This window comes from Zootoca vivipara, chromosome 14 (assembly GCF_965207765.1).
Source record: "Zootoca vivipara chromosome 14, rZooViv2.hap1.1, whole genome shotgun sequence".
Lineage (NCBI taxonomy): Eukaryota > Metazoa > Chordata > Lepidosauria > Squamata > Lacertidae > Zootoca > Zootoca vivipara.
The window spans coordinates 25,166,787-25,180,725 of record NC_142597.1 but is presented as its reverse complement, the minus strand read 5'-3'; the positions used below and the strand labels follow the sequence as shown (position 1 = coordinate 25,180,725).

Sequence of the window (13,939 nt, the reverse complement as noted above, 5' to 3'; positions counted from 1 at the left end):
TTTTTTAAAAGTGAGATCCCAGGTCAAAGCATTTACAAAATGCAGCTGGTTTCTTGGCTAAAATCCGAGGGTTGTTTTGGTGGGGAGGGTCTTCCTTTCTCTTTTTTGACCCTAAGGAACTTTGGCGACTGAGTCACAAAGCTCTCCAGAAAGAGATCCTTTCCCTTGCCACGTTGCAGGTTGTTTAGCTGCAGCTCTCTCTTCTTTTTTTCTGCTGTGAAGGCACTTGCATTTCCAGGGCCAGCTCCATCAGCCTCCTCTCCCCGCTAGAGTCCTTTGCAGTGGCAAGTTCCCAGCAAAAAGGGGACGGGGCATGAGGGGAGAGAGGTGTTGCGCAGCAAGGAAAACAAGATCAGCAAGCTGCGCCATCACTGAACAGGTGTTGACTCTTCAGAAAGGATAAGAAGAAGGTGGAAATCTCTTTGTGGGGTGCCAGACCATGCAGCACTGAACCGTGGTTGTCCTGAGCTTATCTCAGATAATGCCACCGCTGTTCCTGTGACTGTTCCAGGCCAGTAATTCCCCCCTCATCAAAAGGGGCTTATCATCCTATGCAGACTGATAGCATCCTCTAGAGAGGCTTTGTGACCGTGTATTGTTTCTGAAAATCAGTTGCTGTCCCCACGCTCCCCGACTGCTGGCGTGACCCGTTTCCAATGATTGCGCCCAAGGAAGCACATCCCTAGGCAGAAAACGTCTCCCTGCCCCTGAGTGAAGAGGGAGTGATTGCCAAAGATCCCCTCTGGCTGAGTGGGAATTTGAGTCTAGTCTATTTCATCCTAGTTCAGTGCTCTAACCACTGCACAGCACTGCATTTACCTCCCTTTTTTTCAATGCAGAAAATGGTCTTTACTTCAAAAGAAAATAAAATTTAATAGAGAGAGAGAGAGATAGACCTTTATTGATATTTTAAATGTTTTATTGCACACAGAGTATATCCTTACCACTGTTGTATTGCATAGAACACAACAGTGTTATTGCTTAGTACGTACAGGCTTCACCTTGCTGCCTGGGGCTGATGGGAGTTGTAGTTCACAGCATTTGGAGGGCACCAGGTGGGCAAAGCCTGGCTTAGTAGATAAAAATAAAACATCATTGTTTTAAAACAAACAAACACACACACACCGGTCCTTAGAGAGTTGCACAGGATCAATGCTGACTGTTCTTCCCGGAAAATAGCTCTTACTCAGAGAAGTCCTACTCACCCATGCAGCACGTGTGGATCATCCTGAACAGAGCTCAGGCACCAGTTGATTTTCTTCTCTCCAGAACTATGCTAGATGATCCATTAACCATTTAAAACCTGTTTGCCTTGCGGACGTACAAGGCAGAGGCGTAAATTCCGCTGAGCCAGCGATCTCACCTCTCGCAGAGCATCTCCCAGTTTGCTGCCACCGCCGACTTAGCGCATCTGAAGGAAGCCCCTTTATTGGATTAGGGCTCTGGAGTTTATTACAGCGCTGTTGCCTCCGGGCATGTAAAAGGGGCCTTTTAATAAGAAAATATACACAGCCCCGGGGAGCTGAAAGGGATTAGATGGAATGCAAACTGGCATTCCCCGTCCCTCTGTAGACGTGCAGCCATCTCGCCTGCCGTCCTTGAGGTTGGGATTTCTGGTTGGTGAGAAGAGGGAGGTGGAGTTGCCTATCTTGAAAGACTGCTCATCTCATCTCTTGAGCGGTCACACTGGGGCTGCTCTTGATATCAAGGTGGCAAACCTGGAGGTGTGAGCCGGAGGGAATCAGAAATGGGAAAGGTAAAGAGAAAAAAACAAAACAAAACTGGTGAGGGTTTGTTTTTCCCAGGGTATACGAATCAGCTGAATATTCCTTGTGCAAAGAGGGATGCAGGCGATCATTTTTCATAGCTGTCCTGCTCTGCCAGTGCAACAGTGCCTAGAAACCCTAACAGGTTAGATGAGGATTGAAAGCTGCTGCCTTCCTCGGAGGCAGGTGGTGGGGAGTTGCCACATCATGGAAATGCCAGTTGTTGAAACCTTCTCCGAACACCCCCCTTCCTGCAGCTCTTACTCAGCAATTAGCCCTCACTGCAACAGAAGGAGCAAATGGAACCTGTGGCAGGATGTTGCAGTGTGTTCCGAGCTCTTAAAAGGAGCTCTCTTCCTGTTCAGGATTGCAGCCAGCTTTCAAACAGGAGCCTTTTCGTCCTATTCAAGCACATCCCCACCCCCACCCCCCGATTCCCACCCTTGGAGACTTTTTCCAGCTATGGTGTTGGTGTTATTTATTAAATTTAATAGTTGCTGGTTTTTGCCACAGCAAAGTGATTTACAATATCTTAAGCAAAACCAAACAAACAAACAAACACAAACATATGTTAAAAGCAGCATCAAGTAAACCCTGTATTTAAGCATCCCACCCACACAAAACGGCCACAGATAGTTAAAAGCCAAAGGCCTGATTAAAAGGAATGTTTCTGCCTGGCACCTAAAGATATGTAATGTTGGCGGCAGGCAAGTCTCCCTGAGGAGAGCATTCCACAAGCGAGGAGCCACCACTGAAAAGGCCTGGCCTCATGTTCTCACGCTACAGACCTCTGCAGATGGGGCACACAAAGAAGGGTCCCAGGTGACAATTGCAGGGTCCAGTTGCTTGATGTGGGGAGAGGCGATTACCTTGAGTTATTGGTTTTTAAAGTGTTAACAGGTGATGGGAAAGGCATGTACCTAAACCAGGGGGTGCTTCTGCCAGTCATAGTGGGCAGTACTGGGCTATATGGAAACATACTTTGACCTGGTATAATAAGATGGCATCTTTATCTTGCTATAATCCTTGAGGGCTCATGTTTGACACTGTCCGCCTTGAATGTGAGCATTTTATAGCAGTTGTGGTTGAGGTCCCTTTTCCATTCTGCCCTCCTGAAATTTCCCCGTACAGTGCAAGGAAGAGCAATTTTAACCTTGAAGAACACATCATCCCCCAATTCTTGCTCCCCCAGATACTTAGCATAAGCTCTTGGGGGCTTGAATAGGCTAATTCTATATTTTTTTGCTGCTGTGAGCCAAATGAGAGCACAGTTCACACAACTGTGGAAAAGTTGATATTCCATTACTTTCTTTTAGTGTGCTGGGGGGTGACTGGGGCAGGGTGGAGAAGAGGATGTGTGTGACCTTTGATGCGTGGCTGGATCTCAGCTTCCCAAAGTGGACTTGAACCAGGATGCAGCCTCAAAGCGTTCACAAGGGAAAATTGCCAACCAGTAAGGCTCTCCCTGCATCAAAACTGGTCCCCGAAATTCTCCATCCTGGGATGCAGCTTCTTCTTTTCTTCTTATCGCCTGCTTTCTCCCTGCAGCGTACGTGGGACCACTCCTTGGAGCGCCGTCCCTGACAGTGCAATGGGCCCAGCGTTCTTCCGAGGGACCCTTGAGGTGCAACATATGCCTCAGGACACTTTCTTGAAGCTAGAGGTGAGTTGCTGGATCAGAGGCCTTAAGAAGAGATGGTGGAGAGAAGGCCCTTTGTTGATGAGCTGTTGGGCTTCTTTTTAGACAACAGGGTTCTTGGCAGCAAGAATTGTGTATCCACTACAGCTAGAGGTGTGCAGAATCTGTTCCTTTTATGCCTTCATGTTTCGCCTTCCACACTGTCATCACATTGTTGGAAATCTATGCATTCTTTGTGATGCACGTCCAAGCCATTGCTGTGCACTGATTATAACATTATTAGCTGCAGCTGGTTGGATTGTACACCGTGAGCCTCATTCAAAGGAACAGACAACTGAATTTGTTGTGCATTCCACATGAAATCATCTTGTGAGACCTAGTCACCACATTTTTTTGAGGGATCTGGGAGTGAGGTGCAGGGAGAATCTAGTATTCACATTCTAAACTCCTTAAGTTGGTATTTTTGCTCCACAGTATACTTAAAAGAAAATTGATCTAGGTTTGATTTGATGATAAATCTTCTAAAAGCTTCCACTTTCCTAGGACACTTTCTGAAACATGCATATGCATTTTTATTTATTCTTGCAGCGGGAATAGGAAAGTGTGGCACCAGTCATGCCCCAAGTGGTCTTGGTGCTTGGCTGAGTCTTGTAGGCACCCTTATAACTATTTCCTTTTCCCTTTTTTACTTACTTACTGCATTAATATCCCACCTTTCTCTCACGGAGCTCAAGGTGGCATGCAGGACTCTCCCCCTCCTCGTTTACTCGCCACAACAGCCCTGCAAGGTAGGTTAGGCTGAGTGGCAATGACTGGCCACCCAGTGAGCTTTGTGGCTTAGTGAGGATTTGAACCACGGTGTACCGGTTCCTAGTCTGGTGCGCTAACCACTACACCACACCGGCTCTTTTATGGCAGCATCAAGTCTGGAGAAAGAGGTGGTGAAGTTAGCAGCATTCTAGAATGCCCACATATTCTGCTACTGCACTCATGACCCATCTCTGTTTCCTAGGGTTGGACCAAGGGTGTCGTCTTTGTCAATGGGCAGAACCTCGGTCGCTACTGGAAAATTGGTCCTCAAGGGACACTCTACCTCCCAGCCTCATGGCTCCAGCAAGGGCACAATGAGGTGAGTTGCCCGACTGGCAGGGGGGGGGGAGGAGTTTCCTCCTCTGCATCTGCCTAAGCATAACTGGGAGCCCACAAAGCCTGTAAAAACCTACCTTGGCAGATTCCATGGGTAGGTCAATGCCCCACCCTCCCGATGTTGTCGGACTGCAGCTCATATCAGCCCTACCAAAATGGCTGATGGTCAGGTATCATGTATTTGTTTAGCAATATTTTGTATACCGCTTCATTGAAAAGTATCTCTAGTATAGAATATATTCATTAAAACAGCAACAAATGCAGGACTTTAAAACTTGTGGACATAGTCATAGTGATCAAAATGCAGATTAAAAAAAACAGCTTTAAAGGGGAAGTGTGTGTGATTAAAAAAACAGCTCCGAGTTAAGCTGCTCACATTTATAAAAATATATCTATGGCATGCGATTTAGCATTTGCACAAAAGGTTGATCCTTTATTGTTGAAGCAGCAGAGGAGCACGGAAGGCTAGGAGTGGACTCTTAATTAGGGGATAAGAATTATGAACTTTTTTTAGTTCATGTGGTTGTTTATGTTTTATGCTTCTGGATGTAAATCTGAGAAATGTGCCCTATAACATAAAGGATGTATGCAAACAACACAAAAGAAAGCTGGTTTCTTTTATTGCATTTATATCCCACGTTCCCTCTAAGGAGCTCAACCCTCACATCAACCCTTTGAGGGAAGTTAAGCTGCAAGACTATGACTAGCCCAAGGTCCCTCAGTGAGCTTAATGGCGGAGTGAAGTTTTGAACCCAGCCTTTCAAAGCCTAGGCACCTGAATTAGATCTGCAGAAGTACTTTTCCCTTATGTGTGATCAATGCCCTAGAGAGAAGCCAATTCCCTCCAGGTTTATTGCTTCTAGGGCATGGATGGAGTTTGATCAGTGAAGACTTGCAAGGAATGATGGGAGGAGGAGAACACTGGCCTGTCCACGCCTCACCATGACTTCACTGTCCCTGAGGAAAACGTGGGGAATGTGCTTGTGATAGTTTAGAAGTACATGAACCACATGGAAGTATTCTAGCTCTTACTAATCCCAGCAGATACGCCCTTTCATTTGTCAGATGCCAACGGCAACTACTATTTTGTATGAATGCAGAGTCAAGGGTATTCCGTTACTTGTGTCAAACTGTTCATTTTCTTTCCATTTCCTTCTCAGATCATTATTTTTGAAGAGCGTGCTGCAGGGCGGATCATCCAGTCCACAGACTTCCCTTTCCTCGGACGGAGCCATTATGTGGGCTGAACCAGGACAGGGGGTGGGGGGCTTATCCCTGACTGCTTCACCCCCCACCCCAACTGGTTCATTTGAGGGTATGCGTCTGAAATGGATTCGTGGGAGGGAGGCAGGGAGGGCTTGGATGCAGGGAAGGCTCCACTTCCTCCAAATCTTTGTGAAAGGTTTGTCCCCCGTCTCCATCGATGAATTTCCAGGGCATGGGTGGAGTCTGGTTGCCGAATGCTCACACTGTCGATGAATTTAAGAGGCTGACTTCAAACACTGCAAGTAGGGAGGAAATTGAACGTATCTAGGAGTCCTTCCCTTGAGGAGTTCAGCTCTGCTGCTGGTTCTCTTGGCCTGGATGGAACAAAAAATGCGGAGAATCTCTCTGCGGGATCAGTGTGCAAAGCCTGTCAGGGATCCACTGGATTCAAGAAGCTGATCCACAAACAATTCGGCTTGAGTTGGACATCTTTTTGTTCTCTTTGACACCTGCAAGTAGCCGACCTCTCCGCTCGTCTGCTGGGATTTTCAGACAATTGAAGACCTCCTTACTGTGAAGAAAAGGGAATCTTTTTATTACTATTCCATTTTTAGTCTCCCAGCGTGGTCGTTTGGCTGGGTAGGACGGCACTTTTCACAATTTTTGCATTAGTCTAAGAGTTCAAGCCAAGGCATCTTTTAATGTTAACCGGAAAGGTACCAGACTAGTTGCTTTCAGTTTGGCCCTTTAAATGCCAGCCATGGGTGGGGAGTCCCGTGAAAGCCATATTGAAGTGGTTGAAGGTCCCACATTTGCAGCATGCTGTGGGCTTGCACACTTTCAGTTGCAGTTTGAACAAGGGTGCCAAGAACTCTTGCTGCTGGGGGCATGGAGCACCTAACACTTGCTGTAACTCCAGGGGCCCCTACCGAGCTGGAGATCCCTGCCATTGCACTGACAACCTCTACAGCCCTGCGACAAATTCCTGCAGCCACCGACAAGCATGGGTGTGTGGGGCTTTTCCCCACACCCCCAGTTGCTGGCATCCCTTAGAAACACAGCACCGAGTCATTGCCATGGGGTACCCCCCGCGCAATGGTGAATGTAATGCAATTGGCAGATCTTGCAGAGCCCAAAAAGGAGACTGAGGAAAAGAAGAGGGGGATGTTTTATTGCACCCAGTAAAATCAAAGTCCGCACATGCAGTCTTGGGAACTAGTGCAGCGATCCTGTAGTTTTAGCATTCTGCGGGTGGGATTTATATCAACTGTTGCTCTCTCCTTAGGCAGCTGTGGGAAGAGCCCATCTAGACTGTACCACCTCAGAATTCAGGGGTCTGTGTGTGCTTGCCATATTTTTTTGAACAATCTCCCTGCATGTGGTAAACTTGGGCAGCTGGGAATAGCTAGCTTAGCCATTCTCTTCTTTACCAAATTGCAGACATTTGCCACGCAGAGAAGCCTTCTGAAATATCAACCACCACCACCCTAGACACAGGATGGAGTGGTGCAGCCCAGAATTATACTACCTTGGATGGTTGGGGAGAATTTGTGGTCCACCAGACATGGCTGGACAACAGCTCCCACCATCCCTTGCCACTGGGGCCGGTTGGGAGCTCAACACCGTGCAGAAGGCCACAGCTTCCCCATCCCTGTCGCAGTGCCGAAGCTGTAGACAGGACTGCTTTCTGCAAAGTCCTCAGGGTTGTCTCCTGCACCATGGGAGTGAGAGCCTGTGTTTCTTTGCAACCAGAATACCTCTCTGGCTCCTGTTGGCACCAGTGTGGGGCTCTAGCAGCACTGGACATCTGGAGAGTCAACTTGAAAGAGCGGATGCTTCATCTTTGCAGCACAGTGTCCGTTCCCCACCCCCCTGTTTCCAAATGTTTAGCTTGAGAAGGCAATGCAAGGGAGAGGCAGGCTGCATTTGCAGCCGGAACACCAGGCATTTTTGCATTTTGTAGCTGGAACACTGGCCTTAAAACAAAAATTTAAAGGGAAGACTCTGAAAAGGTGTAAATGCTTCATCCACACTCTTTTTTGGAGGCCTGCTTCTCTCCCCACCCTTTTCAAAAACCGCCCAAAAGCTTCTCAGTCTCATCTTTCATGGTACATAGCTAAACACTGCAGCAGCCGCAACCAGGAACCCATATTAGTGACCGTTTGGAGAGTATTCCCTTCTGCTCGGATGACATCTCCAATAACTCTTCTCGGTAGCCTGCGACAGCCTGCATTTTCCAAGCTGCTTCTCCCCTGCTCCAAATTGGGGAAAAAGGAGGGAATTTGGCACCCAACCTCCCAGCTGCTGCTTAAGAAAAAAATGGGATTTGGCACCTGATCTCCCAGCTGCTGGTTGGGTCAGGCCTTTTCAGGAAGCCATTTAACCACAGCCCCCCGGCTCCGCTTCCCTTCATAAGCATTGCCTCCCCAGCGACCGCAGGCGTGAGAGATTTCAAGGGGCTTCCGGCTGTTAAAAACCATATTTAATTTTATTTAAGAAATTAAATACAGTTGGATTAAAATTTGAACAGACAGTGCACCTGTAAAAAAAGAAAATAAAAAGAAGAACAAAACCAAACCCAGCATCCTCCATCTAGACCTCTTGCTGCTCACTCAAAGTACCAGCCACCATCCCAGCCCTCAGAGCCAACGTGCCCCTGTTTGCATCTGTGTCCAAGGCCTGAGCCCTCCCACTGTCAACAAAGAGCAACTTCGCAAGAAACAAGCTAAAAGGATGGGAGTTCCTTGGGATGCATCCTGTTGATTCCTTTATTTATTTTCTCCATGATTTGCTGCAGCCTGGCAGGGTTATTGTTTTGCCGCAAATAAAACAAGACACATGCAAATAGGAGAGGACAGCCATTGGAAACAACTCCTGCGTTGTAAAATCTAAAATCTGCTGGGGTTTTTTTTAAAAAAATTTTAATTAAGCAAAATGCCTCTCGATTCCTCCTCACCCACCCTCGCCCTTCTTTTGTAAGCTAGATCTGGGCTGTGTTTTAATTTTATGAAGGCTAGGGGCTCCTCATCACAGAGGGGAAGCCTACATGAGCAGTTCTGCTGGACGTTCAGATTTCGCAACTGTTGAGTTCAGGATTTTAGTAAAATTAAAAAAAATTAAAAAGGGAGAGTTTTTCATAGTTGGAAACAAAAGAGCCTTCTTGGTTTAAAGGCTTGTTTGTTGTTTTCCCCCCAGTTGACTGTTTTGATAAATAGTGCCATAAATGGAAAAAACCCTAAACTTGCCTTTTCATTTATTATTATTTTAAATATCAGGAACTGTATAGAAATCTGTCATTAGTCCAAAGAGGGGTTTGATTCCACACTGTCTATGAATCTTAGCTACTTAGGGTTAAGGGTTTAAAAAAGTGCATTTTCCTGTACAGGATTACTTTCCTTTAGCTGACAGATACCATTGTGCTTTTGAAGTAGATCAAATACCATCACAAAATTACCATTTTGACCATTATTATTATTATTAGGAAAGTGAAGAGACAGTGAGGGCACTTTGTATGTGAATGTATATATAAAGAAAATTTGAAGAGGACAGGCAGAATGGGTGGGTCTTTCTTTGGTCTTTTAAATTTTCAGGGGATTAGCACAGTCTGTATCCACAGGAAAATGCATTTCAGCTGCAGATAACTTTCCATACAGCCCCTCCTACTCTCATCACTCAACTCTTCCCCACCCCTTAGTATGGATGGCTATTTGACCATTCATAAATAGGGCTGCACCGAGTCATGGGAATCTGCCTCTGTAATGCAGGAAGTGGAACTCTTAGCACCAATACGAACTGGCTGTAGATCATATGGTCAAGTTGTTCCTGGACTGTGCCAATTTAGAAAGCAGGGGCATGAATCTGGTTGGTTGTCATTCCCACATAACAGCCATACAGACGTTCCCCAAATACGTACACTCCACATACGGTAGAAAATCAGATGTTCAGGACGAGGCCAGTTTTCTTTGTGCAGGGGTTTTGTGTGTGTTTGGTGGCTGAGCCCTACCTCATTTTCAGTTTGACATGGTCTATAGTCCAGGGCCATGGGCTCTGCTGTGTTTGGAGTCCAGCAGTCGCTACTGATCTTTGGGCAATGCAGGAGCAGCGGTGTTGAACCGGCTTCATCTGAGCAGATTCAAAGAGAGGCATAGTCAGAGGACAAACGTGTTGTGTTCCCCCCACTTGTTTCTCTCTAAAAGCAATAGTTGCACATAACCAAAAATCAGCCCACCACCCCAGTGCAGATCAGGACACCCTTGATTTATCAGTACATTTCCATGATTCTTGATTCACTCTGACCTCTGACACTGGCTCCAACAGGCAGAATGAAGAGACCCAAGGAACAAAAAAACTTGCCACTCATTTCTCACATTAATTGCTTGGGGATTCTGCTGGCCTTCATGGCATGAAAGTTAGAAACAAATTAAGAAAGGTAATTGTTTTTCAGTGGACCAACCAGCTGATCTGTCTTAAAAATAAAGTGCTGTTCTTCTAACTCTCATTGCATGAGATAGGCAAAGGAACACATATGTCCATTGAGATTTGGCCAACTTTCCTTCATATAAGGGCCACACAGAAATATAGCCTCCTGGTTAAGCAAAAGCAAGACTCTGTGCTGCAAAAATGCCCATTTTTGAGCAATGGTAACAAGTACGTTTTGAAACAGAGTGTTCTACATTAGTGCCACAGGGCACCACAGTTTGATGTTTGTTCTTTCCTATTTCCAGAGCATTTTTTTTAAAAAAAATCTATGGAACTCTGTACTGTAACACTTCAGAATAGAGGTATGTTGGTATGGTTGAGTAGTCCTCTACATAATACTGTCCCTGCATGTAGGACATTAAAACACACGAGATAAAAATTCAGTGTAGCCGACTTGCCAATGTGCCAGCTTGCCAAATGCAGGGAGGTTTTTGTTTTGTTTTGTATTGGGGAATGTTTAGGGTCCCACACCTCTAAATCAAAAGTGGTGCAGACCTGAGTTGGCATGCCTTGAAAGGTGTTTGCACCAACCCTGCCCCACAAAACATGCATATTTGCACTGAAGTTGTCAGGATTAACAAAGTAAATATTTGTCATTGGCCTGTGTCTTTCTGGCCCTCATTTGCCTTTTGACTTGATGACCAACATATCTAGGCCAGAAATCCAGCGGCAAGTTGGTCCAAAGGGTTATGCGATCATTGTGCAATGGCCAGAACATAAATACAGGTTTCCTTTTGTCTGATCAAATGAGGGGTGAGCTGAAATAGCCTCCCCAATCTGCCACCCCTTTTCACAAGGTCAGCCAGATCAGAGGTTTTCAAAGCATCACAAATGGCTTTGGGCAGCGTTGACTGATGCCCATTGAGACTGTTAGGGAGAAAGGCAGGGAGGCCAGCAATAAGTGGAGCCAGAGTCATTGTCGGGCAGAGCCATCCCTACTCCGGCTGCCTGTGGGCAGACATGTTGGTAGGGCAGTGTCTCATTTTTCCTAATGGAGCAGCTTCAACATCACAAAGTTGGAAAACAGACTGGAGGATGCACCCAAAATCAGTGCCATATGTTCTGAAGACCCTTGGCGAGAAACTAGTGATATGAAGAAACCTGCTCCCATTTTTCTCTCTACACCCTAGAAAGTTACAAGTGGGATCAAAACAGTATTTTCAGCCCATTGCAGTGGGAAAGATCTGCTGTACGGTTTGTTGCTGGGGACGTGGTGGTGGTGGTGGGACGTCAGCTCACAAGCCTTATCCTAACCCGCTTGAGGTTGACACGGATATGGGGAAAACCTGATGCCTTGAGTGATGTGTGCAGTAAGATAGACCCAGCTTTGAAGGGTCAGGCAAATGATCCATAAAGGAAGTTGGTCAGAGATGCCTTGATCCAAGTCAGTGGTTCCCAATTAGGGGTTCAGGGGTCCGTGGAACGCACCCAGGGGGTCCGTGGCCACGGCCCCATCCCTTGCCTCCCCCCAACTAAATTTATGTTGTTTTTGCATGGTAATACCACAAATTTTATGGTCCGTTTTAGAGCTGTGCGTTTTTTCAATATATTGGTCAAAATCCATTTTGAAATCACACCGCGATAACAATTTTTGCCCAGAAATACGCAAGATATATCGCTCCTCACATTAGAGAGAGCAGGGCAACCAATTTCAAGGCACTGCCAATATCGCACGATGATCTCAGCCGATAACACTGCCGATCTGAGCTGCCTTCTCTCACGCTGGGGGAAACCGGGGCAGTGGATTGCGAGGCGCTGCTTTCCCCACATGTTGACCGGACAGCTGATCGCCCCCACTTCAAGGCACCGTGGCACTACCTTCCCCTGGCAATTAGGCAGAGCAGCTTTTCTCAGTCAGCGGGGAAAAGGCAGTAGCCGCAGTGGATGTGCATCTTCGCTGGTGCCACTGCTGGCTGTCCCACTGAGGGCAGCTTGATACACCCCCATCCTCATCCCCCCCCAAGCCATGTGGTGGAGGTGACTCCGCTTCCTCTCCTCCCTTCATCCGATCTCCATGACTGCTCCTTCCCTCATCCCCATGCCTGATCTCCAATTTCAGATATCATGATATATTAGAATATTGCAATGTTTAGCTTCTGATATATCGCAATGTTGAAAAACGGAGATCTCTAGCCTGTTTCTTAGTATACCTAAAATCCTCTGCGCAATTTGTTCAAGAAATTGCTTTGCAGAGGTATCAATTTATCACAGAGTTATCAAAAAATTCAAAAGTAGGGGGTCTGTGGCTTGGCTTTTGAAAAATAAGGGGTCCTCAGTAATTAGCTAATTGGGAAGCACTGTTCTAGGTTGTGTACTGTAGCATTAGCCAGGACCGGGAGGTGGGTGGGTGGGAGGACACAACCTCTTCAATCCTCTTGGAGCAGGGGAGAGAGGTACGAATTGCAGGAAAGGGGCCCAGATGGTTATTTGCTAGTTTAAAATTAGCATTCTTTTTTCTACTTCCCTTTTCCCCACATCATGGCCAAACGCTGCCATCTTTTACAGCATAATAAATATAATTTAAGAGCAAAGGTGACACTGCCAGAGGCACTGTTCCCCTCAAAGTAGAGATCTGTTTTCCCTGGTTGTGCCCAAGTATGTAGTTCATGCCTGCTAGGATGGGGACGGGAGAGAGGAATCCATCAAGGGTGAAAATGGCAACCATTGTCCTTATCAATATCCTTTGGCAGTCCGCCCATTGGTCTGATCCTTGACTCCTGAAGGGAGCTTCCCCGGGCAGGCTTTCTTTTGCCTTCATCGTCCTTGCCTTCCACCCGCACAACCTGCGAGGCTCTGCACTTTGGACCAAAAGTGATGCCAACTCCATGACTTCTGTGCTTTTTCTTTAAAACAAAAAACAAAACTGGTTTGTCTCCAGAGGGTCAGTTGTGTTGTTTTCCTTCTTCATTCAAGAGTCTACGAGGAAGTTCAGGTAAGTCTGAGCTGTTTCGGTCAGTTTGAGAGTAACTGAGCTGAATAGCCAGTCTATTCGACGTATCCAGGCTGTTCTTGGAGGCTGGCTGGCTGGCTGGCTCAAGGACTTCGCGAGAGGGAAGAGGCTGCGGATTAAAACATCAGCTTGAATGTCACAGATTTGCCTCTCGAGGGCAAGATGCTGTTCTTTTGCTTCTGACCAAACCTTATATTTAAGTATTGTTTTATCAAGTCTTTGGCTAGAATGACACCTCAACTGAACATTGATGTTTCTAATGAAAATGGGAGCTTTTTGCCATATTCTAACTCTCTCTTCTATAACAATTCGTACCACCATAATGTCACTTTGCTATGCATTTCCCTCCCTGCCCTCACCAACCAGCAAATGGGAAAACACATCACTGTGGCCGAATGAGTATAAGGCAACTTCCTATGAACCACCATGCTCAAGTTAGGTTCTAGAAGTTGTTGAACCTTTTGCGACCCCCTAACTCTCATGTAGTTACAGTGTTAACATCAGCAAGTTGTTCGCAAGGTATAAAAAGAAAAGCCATAGAGTATATATATGCTTTGAAAGCTCAAGGTCAATCTTAACACAATCCATACGTTGAGTGTTAAGGTTCTTTGTTTCAGAAACTTGACTGCCAGGTAGCCAACCAACAGAGTTTTGCCTTCCCCTGGGTTTCCATTCCTCACTTGCCTCAGTCAGAATGTCTTCCAATACCCATACTGCTAGTAGACCACACAGTTCCTACTACCTGCTTCCTAC

General features: G+C 46.4%; 1 protein-coding gene across 1 annotated transcript in view; it reads left to right on the top strand.

The window, feature by feature from the left end:
* LOC118097065 (beta-galactosidase-1-like protein 2) overlaps positions 1–8,993 on the top strand; it is a 66,353-nt gene extending 57,360 nt beyond the window's left edge. The window contains 3 exon segments of the mRNA XM_035139649.3: positions 3,315–3,429; positions 4,418–4,534; positions 5,712–8,993. Of these exon segments, the coding sequence (XP_034995540.3) occupies positions 3,315–3,429; positions 4,418–4,534; positions 5,712–5,798 (319 nt within the window). The 3' untranslated portion in view covers positions 5,799–8,993.
* The last annotated feature ends 4,946 nt before the right edge of the window (positions 8,994–13,939 follow it).